At 47.5% G+C, this 25,540-nt stretch overlaps 1 protein-coding gene across 4 annotated transcripts in view; it reads right to left on the reverse strand.

The window, feature by feature from the left end:
- Positions 1-294: 294 nt before the first annotated feature.
- Positions 295-25,540, reverse strand: part of EDC3 (enhancer of mRNA decapping 3) — an 83,811-nt gene continuing 58,565 nt past the window's right edge. For 3 of the 4 annotated variants that reach the window (XM_057488979.1, XM_036907694.2, XM_036907697.2), the window contains exons 5-7: positions 15,151-15,304; positions 4,957-5,174; positions 295-2,592 (exon numbers count right to left, since the gene is read on the reverse strand). In XM_057488979.1, coding sequence (XP_057344962.1) covers positions 2,258-2,592; positions 4,957-5,174; positions 15,151-15,304 — 707 coding nt within the window. In that variant the 3' untranslated portion in view covers positions 295-2,257. The remainder of the gene's footprint in view (positions 2,593-4,956; positions 5,175-15,150; positions 15,305-25,540) is intronic. The other variant, XR_008992674.1, reaches the window with a different exon arrangement.

The following is a 25,540-nucleotide window of genomic DNA, read 5'->3' on the forward strand; positions in this document are numbered from 1 at the left end:
GGCCAGGCACAGCAGGGAGGACCGGGAGCTGCACAGTCCTAGCAAGCCCCTGGCCTCCCGGACCTGTTCCCCACGGACTTGAAAGGAATGGCCCACTGCACTTAGCCAGGCAGCACCTGGTTTTATCTGTCCTTCCAGCCCTGTCACTGGCCAGGACTTTAGGCTGTACGTGCCCAAAAAGTATGGCTTACTGAAGACTGCCAAGTATGAGACGACCAAGGCAGGCAGGCACCCAGGGCTGGGGTGGCAGCACCCTCACTGCAGCCTAGAGAGCAGTTTACCAGAGCACAGGACTCCATCATTCAGCTTTATTTTAGTGCTGGTTTTTGGCTCCCCAAGAGCTGCGTAAGTTATGGTCGTGACCAGCTGGCTGGGCCCTCTGGGCAGGATGCCTCTGAAAAGAGCTGAAGATAGAGGAATCATGCTTATCTTTAATACCACTGGGGTTAGGCTGAGGGTGGGAAGAGGCTCCAGTGCCACCTGGGGAGAGAAGAGGGCGCGGCTTGGGTGCAAACTCCCACTGCCCCTCAACAAAGGCCATCACCCACCCAGGGCTACTGCGATTGACTGGAGCAAGCAATCTGCTGGGACACAGTTCTTCTAACTAGTTTTCCACTGCACCAAGTCAGAGGGCCTAACTGCAATAGGCAGCCAGACTGTTTAATGGTTACTTACTAAAATGCCTGTAAGTAATCCAGCCCTGCTGCTCAGACTGTGGGCCTTGCCAGTAAAGGAAGGGCCCCATCTTGGGAGCTTCCTGGCCCTGAGAGTGAGCAAAGCCCCGGGGAGGATGCACAGCACAGGGCTCAGTCTCTGGCCTTCTCCCGCTGCTGGAGATATTTGAGGGAGGACGGAGGGAAGGAGGGACCCGCCCTCCGCGCTGCGTCATCTGCTCCTGGCTGTACTCCTCTAAGGGAAGTGGTTAAGTAGCCCGAAACCCTCGCTACCAGGGCCTACCGCGTCCTCGATCCTTGCTGAGCCCTCCCATTCACCCCAAGCCACAGTGGGTGGGCACAGAGCAGAAGGAAGCCTGGAGCCCTGAAGAAGGCTTGAAAGCACAAGGGCCCGTGCCAGGGGCTCCAGGGCATGCCTCCTGTCCTACCAAGCAGCCTCCGAGGCCTAGGAAGGTCCAGGGACTCCGTGCCACAGGATCTGGGCAGCAGTGCAATCCTACGACAGCCCCACCAGGTGGCTCATCCAGAACTAGCCTCATTTTGGCATCTTTGAGACGGGGCGCCGACCCCAAGCTTACTCACCTAGACCGGACAACCACCAAGGGCTCAAAGGCCCGACACTAGGAGCTGGGGCAGAGCCCAGACGGGACAGACATGCACCTGCTCTGGGGTGACGGGAGCACCAAGGAGCCTCCTCTGACTCAGCACCAGGCTCCCCCAGGGGCTCCCCAACACTGAACATTAAAGTTGCACCTTGAGGGCTCCGGCCCCAGACTAGGCAAAGGCTCAGCCCCCAGCTAGAGCGGGTATGGAGTTGGGGGGCTCTGCGGTTCTACAGTAACATAACCTTATGATACCTGTGAAAACAGCAGAAAACCAGTATGAAATCCCAGTGCAGTAAAACCATCCTAATGCCGCCCTCTCCCCTGTCTCTGAGTGATGGAACGGGAAGGAGGGGGGACCGCTGAAAACAATCCTAGCGTAAAACGGATCAGCTCAGGAGAAAGGGCCAAAATCCCCAAATAAACTTGTGGGGCTCGGAAAGCCTCACCTCAGTCCCCAAAATGAACGGAGCGCGCAGGTCCGCCCTCTAGTGACGCGGCAGCGCGGCCAGCTCTACGCGATCAGAGGGGCTGACGGGCTCACGGGGAAGGACACCGGAGACGAAGCCACAGGCTCTGAAATGGAGCAAACACAGGCCCCCAGCCAGGACCCGCCCCACCCCCGTAAGGCGTGCACCCCGGCCACGGCTGTAAACCTGAAACACAGTCTGTGAGCTGCCTACGTCTGTAAACAAAGCCCCACCCGGCCATGCAGGAGAAGGCCAAGTACAGAGATGCCTGGAGCCACTGCGCTCTCAGTGGGCCTCCCGACCACCCGCACGCCCAGTGGGAGAGCTTTCCCTGACTAAGGGCAGGTGACAGGTCAGTTTAAATATGATCTGTTCTCTCACAGGAAAAATAAACCCAAAAGAGAAAAAATTGACCAAGGTCCATGAAGTTTCACATCCTTAAGGCGTTCGCTGTCAAGTTCAGAGTCAGGAGCAGCGGGGGACTGCGGGGTCCAGTCCACCCAGAGCCCTTCTAGGCAGAGTGCAGAGGGATGACAAACTTGCAGCCAAAGGGTGAGTGGTAGTTGATGCCCACCTCTTGGAATACCTGCTGGGGAATGCCAATGTCACACAAATAGACACGACCTGCATGCTCCCCCAGTGGCAGAGGCAGACCCAGAGCCAGTGACCACTTGGCATCAATGCCCTGTTCAACTTCATGCACAGGAGGGTCTATGCTGAGTACTGGTGCCCGGTTCTGGTTGGCCCAGGCCACAGCTGCCTTGTACCAAGGCTGATCCCGCAGGAAGGCATTCTCAGGGCAATCCAGGCAGTTGATCACCAGGTCCACAGGGCTAGTGGGCAGATCTGCAGGAGGAAAGAGAGCCATCTGAAAATCCCTATAAGCAGACAGCAGCCCACGCTGGGACTAGAACCCAATGGCCCCCAGAGTATCTTGTTCAGACATCATTCTGGTGCCTTTCCACAGGCCAGCCTTCTCAAGGCTGGGCCAGTATTTAGGAGATCCAAGGCCCAGCTGCTCTGGTGCCACAGACCAAGAACATATCAGGCCAATGGACCACTGTCTTCGTGGAGCTCCCAGGCCTCTCCATTGTCCAGCGGGGTATGCATAGCTTCTCAGGCCATAAGGCCCTTACCTCCTCTGCACACCCCACTAACTTCCTGGTATATCATGTAGTTCTGGGAAGGTGGGGGTCTCCTGCCAAGTCAGCCCTCACAGGAAGGCCCTGCCCAGGGCTCATCAAAAACGTGCTGACTGCCATCTGCTGACTGGCCCGAGAAGTGTGAGCAGGCAGGACGGTCTCACTCACTGCACTCCGGGCTGGCCCACTCACCCTGCCGGGGCCAGCCTGGCCTTGCCGGCTCCTCTCAGCATCTCATGGGAATAGGCTCTCCGTACAGCCCGGGCCTAAAAAGGGGGAGGGAACCTATCACTTCTCCCAGGCATTTAAAAAGCCTCTCTCCTCTAACTAGGCTTCTGGGACCATTTTAAGAATAGGTATCTCAACAAGTATGTAAGTTTGACCTGCCCTAGAGGTTAAACTGAGAATAGGAGAAATCAGACCAAACGGAAGGGTCAGACTTGCTTCCTCAAACAGATGGGACAGGAAGACTTTTGGGCATCAGAGGAAGAATCTGGAATAGTGCATCATGCTGAAGATTTCAAAAGGGTGAACCCATAGCAGCCCCACTTCCCAGCTGTCAGCCTGAAGTCATCATACTCCTCAGTTAGAGACTCTTGGCTTCCTTACGTAGGACAGGCCGCTGTGGGGTGAGGGGTGGGGGTCCTGTGAACCACGAGGCTCTCCACAGTGACAGCAGTGTCTCCAGAGCATCCAAAGGAGTCTGGCCTGGGCATTAGGAGACTGAGGCTCTGGCCAAGGCTCTGGCCCCAACTTGCTGTCTGATCCCTGGCAAGGCATCATTTTTTAAATTTCTTCTCTCCACTTCTCCCTTGTTCCCACTTAAACTCCCTCCAGTCAGACTTTGCCCCACTACACTTGAAACTGCTCTTGTCAGCTTCCCCAGGGGCTTCCCCAGTACTTCATCCAGGGACCGAGAATGGCTGGCTGAGCGCTGGCCACACGCTGACCACACCCTCCTCTCTTCATCTGCCTCTCAGGACCAGACCTGACTTCCCTTCTCCTCCACTGACCACTCCTTCCCTATCCCCCTAACTGGTCTCTCAGCTCTCTGACTTCTTCATAATGAACTCAGTCCAGCAACTTCTTCTCTATCTACTCTCTCTTCCTACAAGACATCTTACCCAGGCTCCTTAGAGCTTTAAATTCCACCTACAGACTCCTAACTCCAGATCAGATCCCTTCGGTTTACTCGGGACTCACCTCTATCAATTAACATTTCCATCTGCATAACCAACAGGCATCTTTCCGCTTCAGCTCGTCCTCCCCAAACCTCCTCTCCCAAGTCTTCCCATCTCAGGGATGGTACCGCCGTCCTTCCAGTTATTCCAGTCAAAAGCCTTGCAGTTATTCTTATCCCTTCTTTTTCATACCCTACAGCCAGTCTGTAGACTCTACCTTCCAAACCGATTCAGAAACAGACCACCCTACAGCACCTCCAGCACTACCACTATGTCAGCCACCGCCTCTCTCATGGGTCACAGCAGCCTCTTAACACCTCTCACTGTAGGCCTCGTTCACTCTCAGACAGAAGCCGGAAGAATCGACTGCTTATACCTTTTCTCTCACTCCTCCAGTGACTGACGACCTCACCCAGAACAGAGTTCAGACCCTTACCAGTGACCCACAGGCCCTTTCTGACCTGAGCCTGCGGCGCCTAACCCCGCCCCGCCCCTCCCCAGCCTCCGACTCTCTCTAGACCCTTCCCTGCTTCATCTGCCTCTCCTGACACTCACTGCCATGTGACTTGAGAGAAACGTTCCTTACTCATCTCTTCATCTGTCCTCATCAGAACGTCAGCTCCATGGAAGCACAAATTAAAAAAACAAATCTACAGCCATATCCCCAGTGTCAGGTACAGCGCCAGGTCTGTAAATATCTGTGAAACGAACAAATGGGTCCCCGGCGCTCGGTCTGAGTGATGGGAGACCGGGGAGGGTGAAGGGACAGCAGAGGCAGAGCACCCCTTACACTCGCGGTGCTGTTCCACCTGTCGCCACTGGGTGGCAGGACCAGACTCTCTAACTACCTAGGGGAGGGCTCAGCCCGGCCCTCCGCAAGCGCTCACCTCTGAGGCTGGACACCTGCTGGCCTTGGGTCTTGCTGAAGAGAGACAGCTCATTGGTGATGGACTCCAGCATTTTGACAAAGTTTGGCAGGAAGAGGATGACCTGGACATCATGGTTGGCTAGGTGCCTTCCACAGCTGATACCCTGAGCCCCCTTCACATGGGGCCCACACAGCAGGGCCACTGTAGGTCTCTGGTGAACATTTTTGGGATTCAACCTGGAACAGAAGGTGAAGAAGCACTGTCACCTGCAGACCTGCCAACCCCTTGTGCCTGATACCAAATGAGTGCCTCCTGGCACCTGTCACTCTCAGAGTTCTTGGCAGTGCCAGGTCCCAGAGGGGCCCCAAATCCACGGCAGACCAGGTCTATGAGGTAGTGTCCCACTGTCCCACACCTCAGTGTCATGTCACATGCTGGGTCCTGTCACTAGGGAGTTCACCCAGATCTTGTCCCATGTAACACTACTGCCAGAACACTGCTTTTTGACCAAGAACACTTTCCTCACTGTACGACATACAACGAGGCTTTTCCGCCTCTGCAGCCCTCTCCGCTGCACAAGGCTGGTTTCATTCTCCCCTGCAACTGTAAGGCTCTTCCTTGCTCCTGCTCAAACCATGTCCCCTGACCAGAAAGCCCTTCTCTGGTCAAACTCTGACCCACCTTTCCTTTGAGATTCAGCTCCAGGCTCACCTCTTCCAGGACTCCTCTGGCTCAGCTCCTGAGAAACTCACAGCCTCTAAATCCTCATCTATCGGTTGCCAGTCAAAGTTCTCTTTCCTGAGCCAACAGTTAGCTAACAGGGGCGGTGTTGTAGGTGCTAGAAGTACCTACTTTACAGCACGTTGTGTGGATAAGGATGCACATCCCTTAGAACAGGGCCTGACACACAGGAAGTGCTCAGTCGAAGCTGCCTGGCACTGTTACAGTACTGGTCAGAGAGGAAGCAGCAGGTGAGGGCTTCCCAGACTCCTAGGCTGGCAGCTGCCTTGGACACCCACTTCCTGATGAAATCACTTCTAGCTTCCTGCCATTCAAAGCTGAGAGCCCTCTGGCCTCAGAGAAGCCACAGTAAGGAGGTTTGGAAGATTAGCCCTGGAGCTATGCCCACCTTACAGGTAGTGCAACCTGCTGCCAGAGCAGAAAGACAGGGGAAGATGGGCAGCAAGAAAGGCTTAGGTCCCTGCTTGGGGGTGGAGGCAGTGACAGTCATTTACTGGTCTCCCAAAAGGAGGAAGATGACAGATGCTGTTAAGCCAAAGAGGTAACCTCTACTCTCCAAATAAATTTTTGGGAATTGAGCACTGTATTCTACAGACACCAAACCATTCGTTTTCCACACAATGTTTGCATCTCAGGAAAACACGATGAGCTCTTTTCCCTTTGGAAAGACACTATGGAGTTTTGGCGTGTGACTCACCCGTGTCTGTGCCCCCAACGGGCTCTCCCTCTCATCGAGGCACCCCCTCACCGCACAGGATTCAAAGCAGACCACAGCGCCCACAGGCCCAGCAGCAGGGGAGCAGAGCACAGGCATTAGAAGCACACCTATCTGCACCAGAGACTGGCTCCGCCTACCAGCAGTGTCACGTGGACACATCTTCAGCTCGCTAAGCCTTAGCTTGGTCATCTGATAACAACAGGCTGCCCTTTACCTTCGAGGTGAGGTTATGAGGGTCAAATAAATGCTGTTGTGAAAAACTGCATGGTACTTGACATACATGTAACTGCTTACTAACTATGGTAATCTTTCTCAAAAGAAAGCCAGCAACTGCAGCAAAGGACAGGAGATGGGCCTTCAGAGAGTTCAGACACTGGGGTGAAATATGGGCACAAGGCCAGACAGCCCCAGGAAGCCGGCTAGAGAGGAACGTGACTTGGTGAGGACATTCAGATGGTGAGGGCAAACTGCTGCTTTTGGGGGAGCCACTTAATGGCCTCCACCACTCTGGGGAAGAGTTTATTCCAGGAGCTGCCCCAGTGGCTGCACGGGGACCAAGTGCAGCAGTCCCCAGAGCCAAGGGACTGACCCTCTTTGGAGGGCGGCTTGCACTCCTCCCTCCTCTGGGGAGGGTCTCCACTGGCTCTTCCTGGCACAGGAGAAGCCAGGCATCCATCATGTTGAGAAGCAGGCCTAAATCAAGGGCCAAGGAGGAAGGAACACCCGCACATCTCGGCAGAGCGAGGGGTGTGGAGGAGCAAGGGGGGGCAGCCTCCCGTCCAGCCCGGATCGCTTCAGACGCCGCTCTCCCACAAGGCGGCGAGCGTCCTCTTCCTGCTGGACAAATCCAGCAGACTCTTACCAACTCTAGTTTTGCTAGATTTCTGGGCAGTACCACTGTTAACCATTACTTTATCCTTCAAATGCTATTTCTTTGGTTCTTAAACACTACCCTCTTGGATTTCTTACCTTTCCGTCTTTTCTTCTCAGCCTTTCAGGGAGACTCCTTGTCTTTTAACCATGCCTTTAAGGTTGACCTTCCCCAGAATTCCACCCCGGGCCCTTTCCTCCCTTTATATCATCTCTTTTGAGGACCTCATCTATTCTGATACCATCAAGGAGCTGATGACTTCCAGATCTCTATCTTCGGCTCAGACCTTCTTCTAAGCTTCAGACCAGGTTGCTAATGGTCTGTCTGGATACCTCACAGGCACCCCCAACCTCAACATATTCAAAACAAAATCTGCCATCTCCCCCAGCCTGCTCCTCTCCCCATGTTCCCTATCACAGTATATGTTATCACTAACCAGGAATCCATGCTAGAAAGCTTGAAGTTCAGTGGTTACTGACATTCCACGTCCCATCACCTTCCACATGGGTTCAATTACCCTGCCCTGTTGATTTTGCCTTTAAAAACCCCTCATCTATCCAATTCTTTGATCCCTGTTTCCTTGGTTGAAGCCACCCTCTGGCCCTTGGCTCAGTTTTCTGTTACAGTTTCCTAACTGGTCTCACCACTTCCAGTTTTGCCTCCATTCAATCTACTCAGCCAAAGTCATCTTTTTAAAACGTAAGACTTTTCACAACACAGCCATGTTGAGATGCCTTCAGCAGCTCCCTACTGCTGGCTGTACAAAAGCCCTACTTTTCAGCCACACAGACTAAGTCATGGATCCCCACCACTTCCACGGTCTCTCCATTCCCTCTGCCCCTGGCACATGCTACTCCCTGGACCTAGACTATCTCCCCCCTGCCAGCTTGCCCCTGTTACTGCCCTCTTGCTCTGCAGGACTCAGCTTGGATGCCACTGGCTTCTCCGGTAGAAGAAATGGTACTGGCGTAGAAACAGGGCTTCCTGCAGAATCCTGTTTCTTCTGCCCGGCACTGTACTTTCTGCAGCCCTCGCTGGGCTACTGGTGGGCAGGGGGCAGCATTTTATTCTTCTTTGTATTCCTAGTCCTAGCACAAGGACTGGTACATTTATTAGTAAATGTCCACAAATAAAATGAAGCACTGCTCCTGACACATGAGCCTAAGGGGCAGGTAGAAAGGTATGAAACTCCAGCCTTTCTACCCAGTTCTCAGGGTGGTTCTAGAAGTTCTGATATGGAACTCAGGATTGATTTGTATCTCAGCCCCTTTGAGTGAACGGTAAGTGCTAGAGTCTGGGCCTCTGGTAGTCAGTGTGAGTCTCGAAGCCAGCTGTTATCAGGAAAGAAAAGGGTGACAGGGTGACTCGTTGGGAGAAGGAAGACCTCCCAGGAGATGGGTAAGAGGGGCACACAAAAACTTTTTAGCAGGTGGATTCAAGATGGCGGCGTGAGAGGTGAGACAGAGAACGCCTCCCAAAACCACAAATAGTACAAAATATAGTTAATTAATACAACTAACCCTAAAACAGCAACTGGAAAGAAGGCTGAACCAGACTGCATATAGACATCAACAACACAGCAGACCTCACGAAGCAGGGTAACGTACCAAAGCCGCGATACAGCGGGACCCCAGCCCTCCTCCAACCCCAGCTCACCGATGGGAGCAAGAGCCACGGAGCAGGGAGGGGGTGGAAGCCTGGGACAGCTGAACACCCAGCCCTGGAGGTCTGCTTTGCACGCAGAAACCTACACTGTGAGGTGCTCTGGAGGTGGGGGAGCTGGGACAGGCAGAGTGCCTGAGAGACTGACATTCCAGCCATTTATGGAGGACGGGGATCCACATCCGGCTGCTCTGAGACAGAGAAAAGGCAGGCGGTCTGAGAGGATTCCTAGCAGCAAGGGGGCTGCTGAGGGAGCAGGGCTTGCATACAGCTTGCTGCATGGGAGAAGGGAGAGCTGGACAAGGTTGTCTGAGCACGCACTGCCCAGCAGGTTGGGAACTTTGAGGAGCTTCAGGCACTCCATCCCCCTGGCTGGCTGCTCAGCTCCCAGGCCTCCCACTGTGACATGCAGCCTGCAGAGCCTTCCTCCTGGCCTGACAGCACTGTTCGCAAACTGGCAGTCACTGTGCTGGCATCAGGCCAGCCAGAGGGAGGCCCCGCCTACAAGTTAGAGACGCAAAGCACAGAGGCTCACACCTGTGTGCTCGGCCCACTGGCTCTGACACCGGAGATGGGCATCGCAGACAGGAATAAGGAAATAGATCTTTCCTCCCCCCAGGCACCAGCTCTGCTCCCCTACGACCCCCAACCTCACTCTAGGGGCTGAGCAGCTGAATAGAGTGGAGCTTCTGGGCTCAAGAGGGCACCACACAGAAATATGAAACGTCAAAAGAACCTGGTTCAGACCAAAATCTCACAAACCCCAGCAAAAGGGCCAAGTGAAACTGAACTCACCAATCTTCCTGAAAGAGAGTTCAAAATAAAAATTATAAACATGCTTATGGAGGTACAGAAAAATATTCAAGAACTCAGGAACGAATTTAAGTCAAAGGTTCAATCATTAAGAAATATTATACCTGAAATGAAACATATAATGGAGGGATTTAAAAGCAGATTAGATGTAGTAGAAGAGACAGTAAATGAAATAGAAACTAGAGAAGAGGAATACAAAGAAGCTGAGGCACAGAGACTAAAAAGAACCTCTAAGAATGAAAGAATATTAACAGAACTGTGTGACCAATCCAAACAGAACAATATTCGCATTATAGGGATACCAGAAGAAGAAAAGAGAGGAAAAGGGATAGAAAGTGTCTTTGAGGAGGCAATTGCTGAAAACTTCCCCAATCTGGGGAAGGAAATAGTCTCTCAGGCCGTGGAGGTGCACAGATCTCCCAACACAAGGGACCCAAGGAAGGCAACACCAAGACATACAATAATAAAAATGGCAAAGATCAAGGATAAAGACAGACCTTTAAAAGCAGCTAGAGAGAGAAAAAAGATCACATACAAAGGAAAACCCATCAGGCTGTCATCAGATTTCTCAACAGAATCCTTACAGGCCAGAAGGGAGTGGCATGATATATTTAAGGCAATAAAGGAGAAGGGCCTTGAACCAAGAATACTTTACCTGGCAAGGTTATTGTTTAAATTTGAAGGAGGGATTAAACAATTTTCGGATAAGCAAAAGCTGAGAGAATTTACCTCCCACAAACCACATCTACAGTGCATTTTGGAGGGACTCCTATAGATGGAAGTGTTCCTAAGGCTAAATAGATGTCACCCAAAGGATTGACAAAGAGTACAGAATATGATTCATAACATACAAAGAATGGAAGAGGAAGAAAAAGAAAAAGGAAGAAAAAAAAAAGAACCTTTAGGTTGTGTTTGTAATAGCATACGAAGTGAGTTAAATTAGACTGTTAGATAGTAAGGGAATTACCCTTGAACCTTTGTAACCACAAATCTAAAGCCTGCAATGGCAATAAGTACATACCTATCGATAATCACCCTAAATGTAAATGGTCTGAATGCACCAGTCAAAAGACATAGAGTCACTGAATGGATAAAAAAAACAAAATCCACCTATATGCTGCCTACAAGAGACTCACTTCAAACCCAAACACATACACAGACTGAAAGTAAAGGGATGGAAAAAGATATTTCATGCAACTAATAGGGAGAAAAAGGCAGGAGCTGCAGTACTTGTATCAGACAAAATAGACTTCAAAACAAAGAAAATAACAAGAAACAAAGAAGGACATTACATAATGATAAAGGGGTCAGTCCAACAAGAGGATAAAACTATTATAAATATCTGTGCACCCAACACAGGAGCACCTACATATGTGAAACAAATACTAACAGAATTAAAGGGAGAAACAGAATGCAATGCAATCATTTTAGGAGACTTCAACACACCACTCACTTCAAAGGACAGATCAACCACACAGAAAATAAGTCAAGAGACAGAGGCACTGAACAATGTATTAGAACAGATGGACCTAACAGACATCTATAGAACACTCCATCCAAGAGCAACAGGATACACATTTTTCTCAAGTGCACATGGAACATTTTCAAGAATAGATGTTATACTAGGCCACAAAAAGAACCTCAGTAAATTCAAAAAGATTGAAATTGTACCAACAAACTTCTCAGATCACAAAGGTATCAAATTAGAAATAAATTACACAAAGAAAACGAAAAAGTCCACAAACACATGGAAGCTTAATAACATGCTCCTAAATAATCAATAGATCAATGACCAAATTAAAACAGAGACCAAGCAATATATGGAGACAAATGACAACAATAATTCAACAACACAAAATCTGTAGGACGCAGCAAAGGCCATGCTAAGAGGGAAATATATTGCAATACAGGCCTACCTCAGGAAAGAACAATTCCAAATGAACAGTCTAAACTCACAATTAATGAAACTAGAAAAGGAAGAACAAATGAGGCCCAAAGTCAGTAGAAGGAGGGATATAATAAAGATTAAAGCAGAAATACATAAAACTGAGAAGAATAAAACAATAGAAAGAATCAATGAAAGCAGGAGCTGGTTCTTCAAGAAAATAAACAAAATAGATAAACCCCTAGCCAGACTCATCAAGAAAAAGAGAGTTTAAACACATAAATAGAATCAGAAATGAGAAAGGAAAAATCACTATGGACACCACAGAAATACAAAGAATTATGAGAGAATACTATGAAAAATTATATTTTTTCCAGTAACAAACTGGATAACCTAGAAGAAATGGACAACTTTCTAGAAAAATACAACCTTCCAAGGCTGACCCAGGAAGGAACAGAGAATTTGAACAGACCTATTACCAGCAAAGAAATCGAATTGGTAATCATAAAACTACCCAAGAATAAAATCCCTGGACCAGATGGTTTCACTGCTGAATTTTATCGAACATTTAGTGAAGACCTCATACCCATCCTCCTTAAAGTTTTCAAAAAAAGTACAAGAGGGAGTACTCCCAAACTCCTACAAGGCCAGCATCACTCTAATATCAAAACCAGGCAAAGACACCACAATAAAAGAAAATTACAGACCAATATCCCTGATGAACATAGATGCAAAAATACTCAACAAAATATTAGCAAGCTGAATTCAAAAATACATAAAAAAGATCATCCATCATGATCAAGTGGGATTCATCCCAGGAATGCAAGGATGGTACAACATTTGAAAATCCTTCAATACCATCCACTACATCAAAAAAAGAAAGACAAAAACCACATGATCGTCTCCATAGATGTTGAAAAGGCATTTGACAAAATTCAACATCCATTCATGATAAAAACTCTCAACAAAATGGGCATAGAGGGCAAGTACCTCAACATAATAAAGGCCATATATAACAAACCCACAGCCAACATCATACTTAACAGCGAGAAGCTGAAAGCTTTTCCTTTAAGATTGGAAACAAGACAAGGATGCCCACTCTCCCCACTTTTATTTAACATAGTTCTGGAGGTCCTCGCCATAGCAATCAGACAACACAAAGAAATAAAAGGCTAGTGACTATAACGGGATGTGTGGGGGTACTTAATGACAGGGGAGTCTAGTAAACATACTGTTGCTCATGTAATTGTAGATTAATGATACCAAAAGGCATCCAGATTGGCAAGGAAGAAGTTAAACTGTCCCTGTTTGCAGATGACAAGATATTGTACATAAAAAACCCTGAAGAATCCACTCTAAAACTTCTAGATTTAATATCTGAATTCAGCAAAGTTGTGGGATACAAAATTAATACACAGACATCTGTTGCATTCCTATACACTAACGATGAATTAGCCAAAAGAGAAACGAGGAAAACAATTCCATTCACAATTGCATCAAAAAGAATAAAATACCTAGGAATAAACCTAACCAAGGAAGTGAAAGACCTATACCCTGAAAACTATGGGACATTCCTAAAAGAAATTAAAGAGGACACTAATAAATGGAAATTCATCCCATGCTCTTGGCTAGAAAGAATTAATATTGTCAAAATGGCCATCCTGCCTAAAGCAATAGATAGATTCAATGCAATCCCTATCAAAATACCAACGGCATTCTTCAATGAACTAGAGCAAATAATTCTAAAATTCATATGGAACCACAAAAGACCCCAAATAGTCAAAGCAATCCTGAGAAAGAAGAATAAAGCAGGGGGAATTATGCTCTCTGACTTCAAGCTCTACTACAAAGCCACAGTAACCAAGACAATTTGGTACTGGCACAAGAAGAGACCCATAGACCAGTGGAACAGAATAGAGAGTCCAGATATTAACCCAAGCATATATGATCAATTCACATATGATAAAGGAGCCATGGATATACAGTGGGGAAATGACAGCCTCTTCAATAGCTCATGGTGGCAAAACTGGACAGCTACATGCAAGAGAATGAAACTGGATCACTGTCTAACTCCATACACAAAAGTAAACTCCAAATGGATCAAAGACCTGAATTAAGTCATGAAACCATAAAACTCTTAGAAAAAGACATAGGCAAAAATCTCTTGGACATAAACATGAGCAACTTCTTCATGAACATATCTCCCTGGGCAAGAGAAACAAAAGCAAAAATGAACAAGTGGGACTATAGCAAACTAAAAGGCTTCTATACAGCAAAGGACACCATCAGTAGGACAAAAAGGCATCCTACAGTATTGGAGAATATATTCATAAATGACAGATCCAATAAGGGGTTGACATCCAAAATATATAAAGAGCTCACACACCTGAACAAACAAAAAGCAAATAACCCTTTTAAAAAATGGGCAGAGGAGCTGAACAGACACTTCTCCAAAGAAGAAATTCAGATGGCCAACAGGCACATGAAAAGATGCTCCACATCACTAGTCATCAGAGAAATGCAAATTAAAACCACAATGAGATATCATCTCACACCCGTAAGGATGGCCAACATCCAAAAGACAAACAACAACAAATGTTGGCGAGGATGTGGAGAAAGAAGAAGCCTCCTACACTGCTGGTGGGAATGTAAACTAGTTCAACTATTGTGGGAAGCCATATGGGAGTTCCTCAAAAAACTAAAAATAGAAATACCATTTGACCCAGGAATCCCACTTCTGGGAATTTACCCTAAGAATGCAGCAGCCCAGTTTGAAAAAGACAGATGCACCCCTATGTTTATTGCACCACTATTTACAATAGCCAAGAAATGGAAGCAACCTAAGTGTCCATCAGTAGATGAATGGATAAAGAAGATGTGGTACATATACACAATGGAATATTATTCAGCCATAAGAAGAAAACAAATCCTACCATTTGCAGCAACATGGATGGAGATAGAGGGTATTATGCTCAGTGAAATAAGCCAGGCGGAGAAGGACAAGTACCAAATGACTTGACTCATCTGTGGAGTATAAGAACAAAGCAAAAACTGAAGGAACAAAACAGCAGCAGACTCACAGAACCCAAGAAAGGACTAAGAGTTACCAAAGGGAAAGGGCCTGGGGAGGATGGGTGGGAAGGGAGGGATAAGGGGGAAAAAGGGTCATTACGATTAGCACGTGTAATGCACGGGGAAGGCAGTATAACACAGAGAAGACAAGCAGTGATTCTATAGTATCTTACTATGCTGATGGACAGTGACTGTAATGGGGTATGTGGTGGTGACTTGATAATAGGGGGATTCTAGTAACCATAATGTTGTTCATGTAATTGTACATTAATGATAGTAAAATATTTTTAAAAAAATCCTTGTAGCATCCAGGAAAGTGACTTCCTGGAGGTATTCACATCAGGTGAGCAGCAAGGGTGTGATGAACTCCTGCAGGGTTAACCCGGTGGCAGTGCCCAGGCAGAGCAGCGTCACCCCACTCTCAACCCTGAAGGAGCCCAGGGCACTTACCTGTTGGGTCCTCCGAGTAGGGTCAATGCCATCTGACTGGCACACACGCCTGTCATCTCCAGTCTCCGCTCCAGAGTCAATCCATGCTTCTCAGCCACAGACAACAATTTTTTGTGCAGCTCATAGGAAACACTTGGGACAACCAGGCCAGAGTCTGCAGTTCAAACCGGAGGTAAGGAGAGAAAGGGAAAGTGGTTATAGGAAGCCAGGTCCACAAGGTGTACTCGAACCAGGATTCTGTGAAAGCCCAGACTTTAAGACTGACCCTCCCCTGGCCCATCTGCCTGATTTGGGACTGAGGCAGGCCAGACAGTCCTCCAGAGCTCAAGCCATGGATTGGGAGCTGAGTAACAACTTGTTTAGGTTACCACAGAGCAGGGGTAAACTTAAGCTCTTAGCACTTTGGCTTTCGACCATGAAGGCCAAATCTACCACGATGTATTTGGTGCTACTGAGAAGAGGCTGGCACAGGATGTGACAGCAACTGGTCAACCACATTAGAAGAGAACATTTTTCCCAAAGTGACAGAAAGGCCATCGCTGGCCATGGAGTTCTCCCCACAGGCAGACCCCTTGTCCTTCCCCAGAGGTGGAGCAGACAGTAGCTAACCCTCCCGGCCCTCGGGTCCCTGCTGCCCAAGAGCATGACCTGCTCATCCCATCTGCTCCTCACCTCCTCTTCTTCCTCCTCTCTTCTTCTGAGCCCTTTCAATTTGCTTAAGAAACTCAAACCAGCAACTTGTTTTCTCAAACAATTTGTCATTTTCTCCTCATTCAGGGTGAATGTAATCCAATACTCATACCACAGGGAATGAGTACATGGAAAGTCACCTATGGCTTGCTTCGAGCTACTCAGAAGAATCTTGAACATTTTACTCACTATAAATAAAGAGAACTCAATAAAAGTCAGGGAAAATCACAGTCACCTAAAGTACACCATGGGAAGTTTTTGGTTTTATAAGGCCAAAGTCTGTAGCAGCTGGTACACTCGGAGCCTACAGTATTATACGCACCAGTATCCACATGCCAGGTGCCATTGCAGGGTCCAGAAAACCAGGACAGGAAAGAAACAGCCAAGTCAAAAATTGTGATCTGTGATGGGCAGCTCTTGCCTCGACAACCAATGCAATCTTACAGATGCTAAAGCCATTGGTCTGGAACCTTTGCCAAAGAGCCCCACCCGGCCTCACTGGCTGACAGGCCACAAACACGAGTCCAACTAGCAGGTCCCCTGGGACTGCATCTGGCTAGTTTTGTCTGGCTTGATCTGATGCCTTTTTAGATCCTGTGTTCTCATCTATATTGGACAGTAAACTACACAAAGTAGGAAAATAAGCCTTTTAATTCTTTGGCCCCCACCTCCTCAACTTGTCTTAGCTATATTTATCAACAGAGGCGAGTTCTCATCAGACACTCAAACATATAAATGATGCAAACCTAGTGCTACTTCCGGTCGGCATAACTCTAAGGCAGAAGTTTTCAGGAAGCTCATCACCATTATACTGGTTCCAGAGCCCTATATACAGAAAGTTGTCTTCCTCACTGGTCGTTGCAGGAGAAATTTCTGGAGGTTCTATCAGGTGTCCAGTTCTGCCTACACAGATTCTTAAAACTATACAGAACAAAGCTGTGGCTGTGTGTTTTAACAACAGTCTTCCAAGCACAAAGATTGAACCTCAAGCACCCAGGTCTGTATCTTCCAAGAGAAGGCAAAATAGTAATAACTGAATGTAATGACAATAAAAATATAAAATGTCTACACATCAAGTTAACATTATCCTATTGATTCACTGAGCCCCTCCTGCCCTAGGCAGAGATAACAAACAGTGCCACTGGGAGCTCTGTTTCTCCTCTCACCCTTTCTGAAGTATCAGTTATTGATGTCCCAGGTGCCAATGCTGGAGGCTACAGCCTGACCTTGCATGACAACAGCTGATTAAAACAGCCATTTTTATGGCCTGCTCCAAACACGCACATACGATCAGAACTAATTAGAAACCGCTGATAGCAGAGTGAAAAAGCTGAATGAATTCTCAGGAGCCCTAAGTCACTGACACACTAAGAACCCTAGACAAGTCAGGCGAGTCAGACACCTGCCCGCTCCGAACACCCGTCACCTGCCAAGTCACGCGAGGGGCCACTTTCCCTCAAGCCTGCGCACTTCTTCACCTGTTTATTCTACTTGTGTTGACTTTGAACCTGGTCAGGGCAGTGAGTCTTGGGCCTGCTGACTTACCAATCAAGCTTTCTTTCTGGGTCTGGACCTTGTGCTGGGTCTCCAGGTCTGAGGGCTCTCTGGGGACAGGCTGAGCACAGCCTGCTAGCTTTCTCCTTGTGGTCCTTAAGGGAATGGACGCATGGTGCAGAAAGAAGACAGCTTACCCTCCCTGATGGCTTGACTCTGCAGCTGGAAGCCGCGTGCATTGCCATCTCCTCACTGTCCTGTGCTAAGGGGACGGGGAACTGCTGGTGAGCTGGCATACTACTGCAGCCCAGGGTAAGAGCAAGGCCAGGAATCCTTTCTGCTCAGTGGCCAGCTGCAGGGTCTAGGCCTCCACTGCACTCTACGCTGCTATTCTGAGAGGAACGTGCAAACACCACAAAATGTTCCTGTTCCACATTTACAGACAAAGCCTAACCAGCCAGGCCGCCTTATCAGAAACAGGCAGAGGGAATAAAACTCCAAAGGAAGGGAACCAAGAACATAGCGTGAAAACTGCAAACAATAATGCTGTCAAAGCCTGAACATGGGCCAAATGTAATTATGTTTTAGTTGGAAGATGGATCTTTATTGTTTGGGAACCAAGGCAGTAAAATCAGTTGGTAGGGTTTCTCTTAAAACTAATATGCATCTCACAGCTGTTGGTGAAACAAGAAAGCGAATTATAATTACAGCCACTTCATGACAAGTAGAGCACTTCTGAGGATCTGATTAACCTCAGGGTATTAAGGCAAACAGCTTAAGCACGCTCCATTCAGGCCAGGAGAGCAGACTCCCCCTCCCTGCACGACGCACCCCAAGGCAGGAGGCTAGGGCCACGGAACTGCTTGCTCCAGGCCCTACGCGTCCCCACTGCAGTCTGCTCCTTCATGTCTTCACTTCCGCAATGCTCGGTCCAGCACATACTCTGTCGCGTCTTCCCCTTCCTCATGGACACATGTGCTCGTTCTCACAACCTCCATCGCACTGCCACACCCTCTAGCAGGGTCCAAGCCTTCCCTCGCAGTCTGCCCTTCAAACCTCCCAGCCTTTCTGCTGTGTAACAAGGCTCTCACAACCAAGTGGGCTCAGTCCTTACACTGACGCAGCCCTTTGGTTGGAAAGACTGGGTGTGTCCCATGCCTTATCAATGAGGAGCACAGCTCATCAACAGGCAGGGGCACTTCCCAGGACTATGAATTCCGATTCCACTCTGGAGTGCTTACACAACTGGATGGTGGATGGTGGTATCACACTGTTCCCTTTTTTTCCCCAGAATATAAAATGATTAGTAAATTCATACCCTCTGAACTACAAGGTACAGACAGCCCCTGTAGATTTACATTAAAGCTCCCCACATAATGCAATTTTGTGTCAAATACATCTCTGAAAGATTCCACACAAGCTTAAATACTCCAAATACTTTTTATCAGGGTCCCCAAGGCCTCCCATGATGTGGCCCCTGTATTCTTCACCCTCTTTACCTTGGGGCCCTAACCCCCACCATGCTCCAGTGACCTTAGTGGCCTTCTGGTCCCTAAATACTCTAGCTTCAGGAAGTACGTCCCTCTCCTGGCACCCTCCTCTTTTCCCACACACGACTGGTTCCTCATTTTTCAGGTCTCAGCTTAAATCTGTCTTGCATACTGCTTACGTCCTTTACCGTCCTTAATACAACTTCCAAATAAGGGTTTTTTCCTTTTCGGACTAACTACTTTGCTAGACTGTGAGCTCTACCAGGGCCATTACCATTTCTGTCTTGTTCACTGCTCTAGCCCCTTCCTCTCTGCTGCACCCTCGGTGCTCGCCCAGGGTCTGATGGATGGGCTGCATAGTCTGCGCTGAATGAATAAATGAATGGGAAGGAAATACGTACAGCAGCCTCCGGGCATTCCATTCCGTAGGTGGATAAAGGACCAGCTGTGACCAATGACAAATGTGGGTAAGAGGCTTCTGACTCCTTCCCCACCTCTTCCTTCCCTTACTAAACGACTAATACACATGCTGTACCTCATTCCTTCAGGTTAAAGCTCCACTGGAACAAGCTTTGGACTTAAAAGGTAAAGGATATGCTGCCAAAATTACTTATTAATTGTTACAAAGGGGAAAACTATCTTTACAAAGAAGAAGCCTTGTAGACAACACCTTACCAAGTGATCAGGCAAGATTATAGTTACACTATTAGCACTCTGGGTGGAATGGGCAGGAACCCTGAAAACAGTTCCAGAGGCTAGAATTGGGGTGAAATGTGCAGATGAAAACTTCCCTGCCTGAAGCCCAAAGGCTAATGTGAAGGCTGGGTTAGAGTAGTGGGCAGGGCCAGACTGCAGAAGGCTTTAAAAGCCAAATTGTTTTATGTAGGATGAAGTTGACAGGGATAGAAAATGAGCAAGAAAAGACTTTGCAGAACTGATTTCAAGGGACACAGGAAACCTGTAGGGTAGCACAAGAAATTAAAAGATCATGACAATTTTAAGATTCTCTGAAGAGAATCTGGATCCAGAATGTTACTGAGAATAAAGGAAAACTACTACAGAAGGAATCACCACATTTGTTATTAAATTAGAAAAACAACCTAAGTCCTTTCTAGAATTTTTATGAGAAAGAAGAGGCAAAGAAGGCTCCAAACTTTCATGCTAGGAACTTAGAGAATGATGATTTCACTGGGGGAAAAGAAAAAAAAGGGAATGCCAAAGAATCAAGGATATGGGTGGGGATAAATGACTTAGTTTTGATATATTGAATTTGACCATGGTGGATACACTGAAATAAAATTTCTTCCTAACTCTGACTAGATATCTGTGGCTCTGAGGTGGCAAGAGGGTACATACTGGCAAAGTGGTCACATTCACAGAGACCACCTCAGTTTCTAGAAGGATCAATTGGCAGGTTCATTAAAAGCTCAGGTGTCGAGCCCTAATGTGCTAGGCTCCAGCCCCTCCAGCCCTCAGCTTAAGCTTAAACTCTGGCAACAAGTTGCCAGGAGACCTTTTCCAAGTGGAAAGACTGTAGGAAGCACACGTGTTCATTCTTGGGAGAAGACTCTAGCTAAGACACCTGTCTTAACAATACTGCTCTAAAACATCACCAGATTGCCAATAACTACAAACAAGCCCCTCAGGTCTACGCCAAGTATCCACCTGACTGATTATCCGGGGCCAGAAACTCTGAAGGATTCCACGGCAAAGGCACGCCCTCCACTCCTGGAACTGGAGAGAACCCGAGTTTCCCAAAGTCAAGCAAGTCCTGTCAAGGAAGTCTGCCTACAGAGACAAGTTTCAGAATCTAGGTTCATTAGTTCTATTCAATGGAAAGTTGTGGTGGCACTTGGTGCAGGAGCACAGGTGTATTACTGCAGGCATACTGGCCCAAAACATCTCCTATAATTTACCTCCTGATGTCTCCCTGGGAATGGCATCCCTGTAGCACATGGTCTAACCTGTAAACATAGGGTGGGGAATGGGGATCAGTGGGAAAACCAAAGCAGGAGCCCAGGTAGGTTGAGTCGGGTCAGGTCAGTGCTTGAGAAGGCAATGAGAGCATGCCCAGTTCCACCACCGCAGACACCTGATGCTCTGAATGAGAAGGATCCTCATCAGGAGCACAACTACTGCTGAAGGTCTCACTACTCTAAGGGTGAGACTCTTCCATGGTCACCTCTAAATGCAAAAAGCTCCTTTTCAACACCCCCCCGCCAAGCAGCTGTCTTGATTACTTATTCTTCAGGAGATAAAAACACTGCTGGAAAGGACACCATCAATAGAACAAAAAGGCATCCTACAGTATGGGAGAATATATTCATAAATGACAGATCCAATAAAGGCTTGACATTCAAAATATATAAAGAACTCACACACCTCAACAAACAAAAAGTGAACAATCCAATTAAAAAATGGGCAGAGGAGCTGAACAGACACTTCTCCAAAGAAGAAATTCAGATGGCCAACAGGCACATGAAAAGATGCTCCACATCGCTAGTCATCAGAGAAATGAAAATTAAAACCACAATGAGATATCACCTCACACCAGTAAGGATGGCTGCCATCCAAAAGACAAACAACAACAAATGTTGGTGAGGTTGTGGAGAAAGGGGAACCCTCCTACACTGCTGGTGGGAATGTAAATTAGTTCAACCATTGTGGAAAGCAGTATGGAGGTTCCTCAAAAAGCTCAAAATAGAAATACCATTTGACCCGGGAATCCCACTTCTAGGAATTTACCCTAAGAATGCAGCAGCCCAGTTTGAAAAAGACATGTGCACCCCTATGTTTATTGCAGCACTATTTACAATAGCCAAGAAATGGAAGCAACCTAAGTGTCCATCAGTAGATGAATGGATAAGATGTGGTACATACACACAATGGAATATTATTCAGCCATAAGAAGAAAACAACTCCTACCATTTGCAACAACACGGATGGAGCTAAAGGGTATTATGCTCAGTGAAATAAGCCAGGCGGAGAAAGACAAGTACCAAATGATTTCACTCATCTGTGGAGTATAAAAACAAAGGAAAAACTGAAGGAACAAAACAGCAGCAGACTCACAGAATCCAAGAGTGGACTAACAAGTTACCAAAGGGAAAGGGACTGGGGAGGATGGGTGGGAAGGGAGGGACAAGGGTGGGGAAAAAGAAAGGGGGCATTATGGTTAGCATGTGTAATGTGGGGGGGGGCATGGGGAGGGCTGTGCAACACAGAGAAGACAAGTAGTGATTTTACAGCATCTTACTATGCTGATCGACAGTGACTATGGGGTATGTGGGGGGGACTTGGTGAAGGAGGGAGTCTAGTAAACATAATGTTTCTCATTTAATTGTAGATCAATGATACCAAAATACAACAAAAAACACTGCTAGTCTTGAAAGCATCAGAACACTGGTGACAAGAAGCAGAGCAAGGCAGCCAGAGCTCAAAGGCAGAAACGGAAGACAACTGCCGGCCTGGAGCGCTGAAAGCCATACTTGTCCCTACAAATAGTTACATCCCCACTGAAGCTCAGAGACTTAGCTAGCCAAGGCGGGACAAGAAAAGATGCAAGCCACAAAGCAGCAGAAACAAAGCAGCTGTAGCTTCACCAGCTATAGTTCACCTGCTCCCCTATGGAGTGGGAACCAGAAATGCTTTCCCAAGAGAAATGAATACGGGCAAGTGGCGCCGGACTCTACGGGAGCTCAGACCAGAGCGCCTCACTCACACTCTGACTTGATCCTTTTGCAGCAGTAAATGGCAACTCTACTTTAGGTCACCCTCACTCACCTGCTGCTCCCCAAATCTCAGACACATAGGTGTGAGCAGAGGAACATTGTTCAGGCAAAGCAGATGGGATAGCTGTGGAGATTCAGTGCCTGGACCTGTGGCACCCACTGCCTCCCACCTGGCCTTCCACATACTTGAGGACAGAAGGCGACTTACACAGAGGAAAACAAATAGTGGAAGTTAAATGAGAATTCTACCCAAAAGGAAGGGCTCTTGGATAAAAATACTGAGAAAAATTTATTAGAATCCTGGGAATGAATTCAGTACACTTCAAAGTCATTCCTGATGAAAGGTTTACTGGAACACTTTAACTCCAGCAAAATGGGGATGATAACAAAGTGGGGACAACAGGGCAACCTCAAAGAGATGCCATGAAATTAACTGAGATAAGCACATGAGATACATAGAGTGGTGCCTGGGACATAATAAATACCCAATGAACATTCAGTATTACAACGCTGATTATGATGTTGCTTCTTCTAAACCATGCTCCCACCCTCCCTTCTGACACCTCTAAACCTTATACAAAGTTCTATTGTTTGTTTGTTTACACATTTGATTACTCTATACGCTAAGCAATGGGCAATGACTACCTAGAACGTGCCTGGCACACAGCAGGAATTGTATAAATGTCTATGCTTTGAAATAACCTGAGGCAGCCTCTTCAATTCACGCTTGAAGCCGAATACAGACTGACAGTCAGAAGCCAGGCACTGGGCCGCTACTTTCCCACATGGTCTCGTTTCACTGGCGAGTACTGTCCCACTTTACAGGTAAGGAAACAGGCTCAGTAACCCCTGTTTGGCCACATAACTCAATTCTCTGACTCTACAAAAGCCACCTCCTTAAAGCCTTTACAATTTGCTCACCTTTCTATCCCTCACTGTGGCAACTCTGAACTGTTTGCTTTCTCTGGCCTTAGCGGTAATGCACTGCCGGAGGAAAAGCCACCGAACCACGTAGACCCGGTCCACTGTAAACTCATGCAATCCAACTACAACTAGACTCTCACAGTCATTCTTCCTGCCCTACAGGCTCCATGCCTTTGAATCCTCTTGCTCTCTCAATCCTTTTCCACCTGTTTTCAATCATCAAACTTCCCTTGGTCACTTCTCTCATCTTTTGTCTTCTTTTCCCTTCTGAGGACCAAGCTCCTGGTGCTTTAGTTAAGGCATGAGCCTAACTGGTCTTCCCACTCCAGTCCCTCCCCTCTTATTCTACCCTGAAATCTACCATGAGACCAGTCTCCCGAAAAGATATTTGAGTCATGCCATTTCAGAGTCCTTCAGCTGCCCCCCCAAGGCCGTAAGAAGGGGCCGCACTGGCACACAGGGCTCTCTGTGCTCTGGGCCAAAGTTATTTTTAATTCCTGCTACTTCCCCACGTGAACCCCGTGCCCTGGCCAGACCGGCCAGTGGCCAGTCTCTCACACAGCTCCTCATTCACACTCTTCGCCAGCCTACCCGTGAGGATCTTCTTCCTCTCGGCCTGTGAAATCCGGTCCTTGCTTCAAGGCTTCTGTCCTGTTCTCTTTGTAAGTCTTCCCCAGTCAGCCCAGCCTTCTGGACCTCTCTGGCCTCTCAACACCCAGGCACTTCATGTCCACACTCTCACTGGACTCCAGGCATATATGGTATCTCTCCATTTCCTAGCACATTTTACAACTTGAACACAGGATTGTCTTATAGCGACTTGTACATCAGGACAGTGTTCTGACTGACCCAACTGTCTTGACTATTCCTTTTATAATAGTATGAAGGTTGAACAAAGATTCTTCTCTGAAGCCTCCACTCCCTGAACCAGTGTTTTCTGGGGACCTCTCACCACTGAACAGAGTGCTCACACACATCTAGCATTTAATAGTCAACCTTAAAATACATGCATATGACCACTGGATACCATTATTTAGCAGGGCAGGTCCAAGCTGGAGGAATGTCTGATAATCTGTGACTGGTGGAGACAGCACTATCAAAGGAACTCAAAGGGCCTTCCAGAGAGAAAAGATTTGGGTTAAACAAAGAGCTAAATTTAGTTGCTTCCTGAATGTGTTTTCCCAATCAACAGATCTTCCCTCAGCAACACACACATAGTTGGCCAAGAGTACTGGCAAGAGGAGTATGAGCAGTTAGAGAATAATGGCTTAGAAACTGGCGACACCACTTACTCAGCATGCAGTCAGTATGCAGGATACCAGCCTAAAACCCAATCCACCACCAAATGGGTGGTCACCATGTTCTCCTTTTGCTACTCTGGGATCAGTAGACAACAAGGTACTTGGGGCTCCAGGACACAAATGCCGTAAGGCTAGCTTAGGGAGCCAGACAAACTCCTCTCCAAAACTGCTGATCCAAGCTGGTCCATGTCTGAGGGAGTACTAAAGAGAAAAGACTACAGCCTATTTTGCCATTAAACTGCCCTTCTCTTCTTAAACTATATTCTTCCTCTTTAACTTTACCACATTCAGAAGAGGAAAGGAAAGTGGTAGATAAGATCTGTTAGAGCCTTTACCTCCCTGAGCCTCAATATCTTTATCAGTAAAATGAGAAAATTATACTAGGTGATCAATTAACCTGACATTTTATGGCCCTAGGTTGTTTCCCCACATACTCCAGATAGTTTGCCTTATGCTGATCCTAACATCTGGATGGTAAATTCAATTGGAAAAGTGTCCCCAGCCATGCACTGTGTAATACTCAGTAAAAACCTGCTTTGAGGATTGTGCCTTAGAGCTGGAGCAGAGATAGAAGTAAAAATCACTTGTAGGAGAAACTGCTGAGCAAGATAACTACTCGCTTGCTCATTTTCCAGCACAAACCCTGGCAAAAGGGCTTCATTTCCACTCCTTAACAGCACGGAGAACAAAGGAAAAACAGATGACACGAGGCTGCAGGGCCTCTCATCCCCTCACTGTCATGTGACTGGTTTCTATACAC

This window comes from Manis pentadactyla, chromosome 11, assembly GCF_030020395.1.
Source record: "Manis pentadactyla isolate mManPen7 chromosome 11, mManPen7.hap1, whole genome shotgun sequence".
NCBI classification, from domain to species: domain Eukaryota; kingdom Metazoa; phylum Chordata; class Mammalia; order Pholidota; family Manidae; genus Manis; species Manis pentadactyla.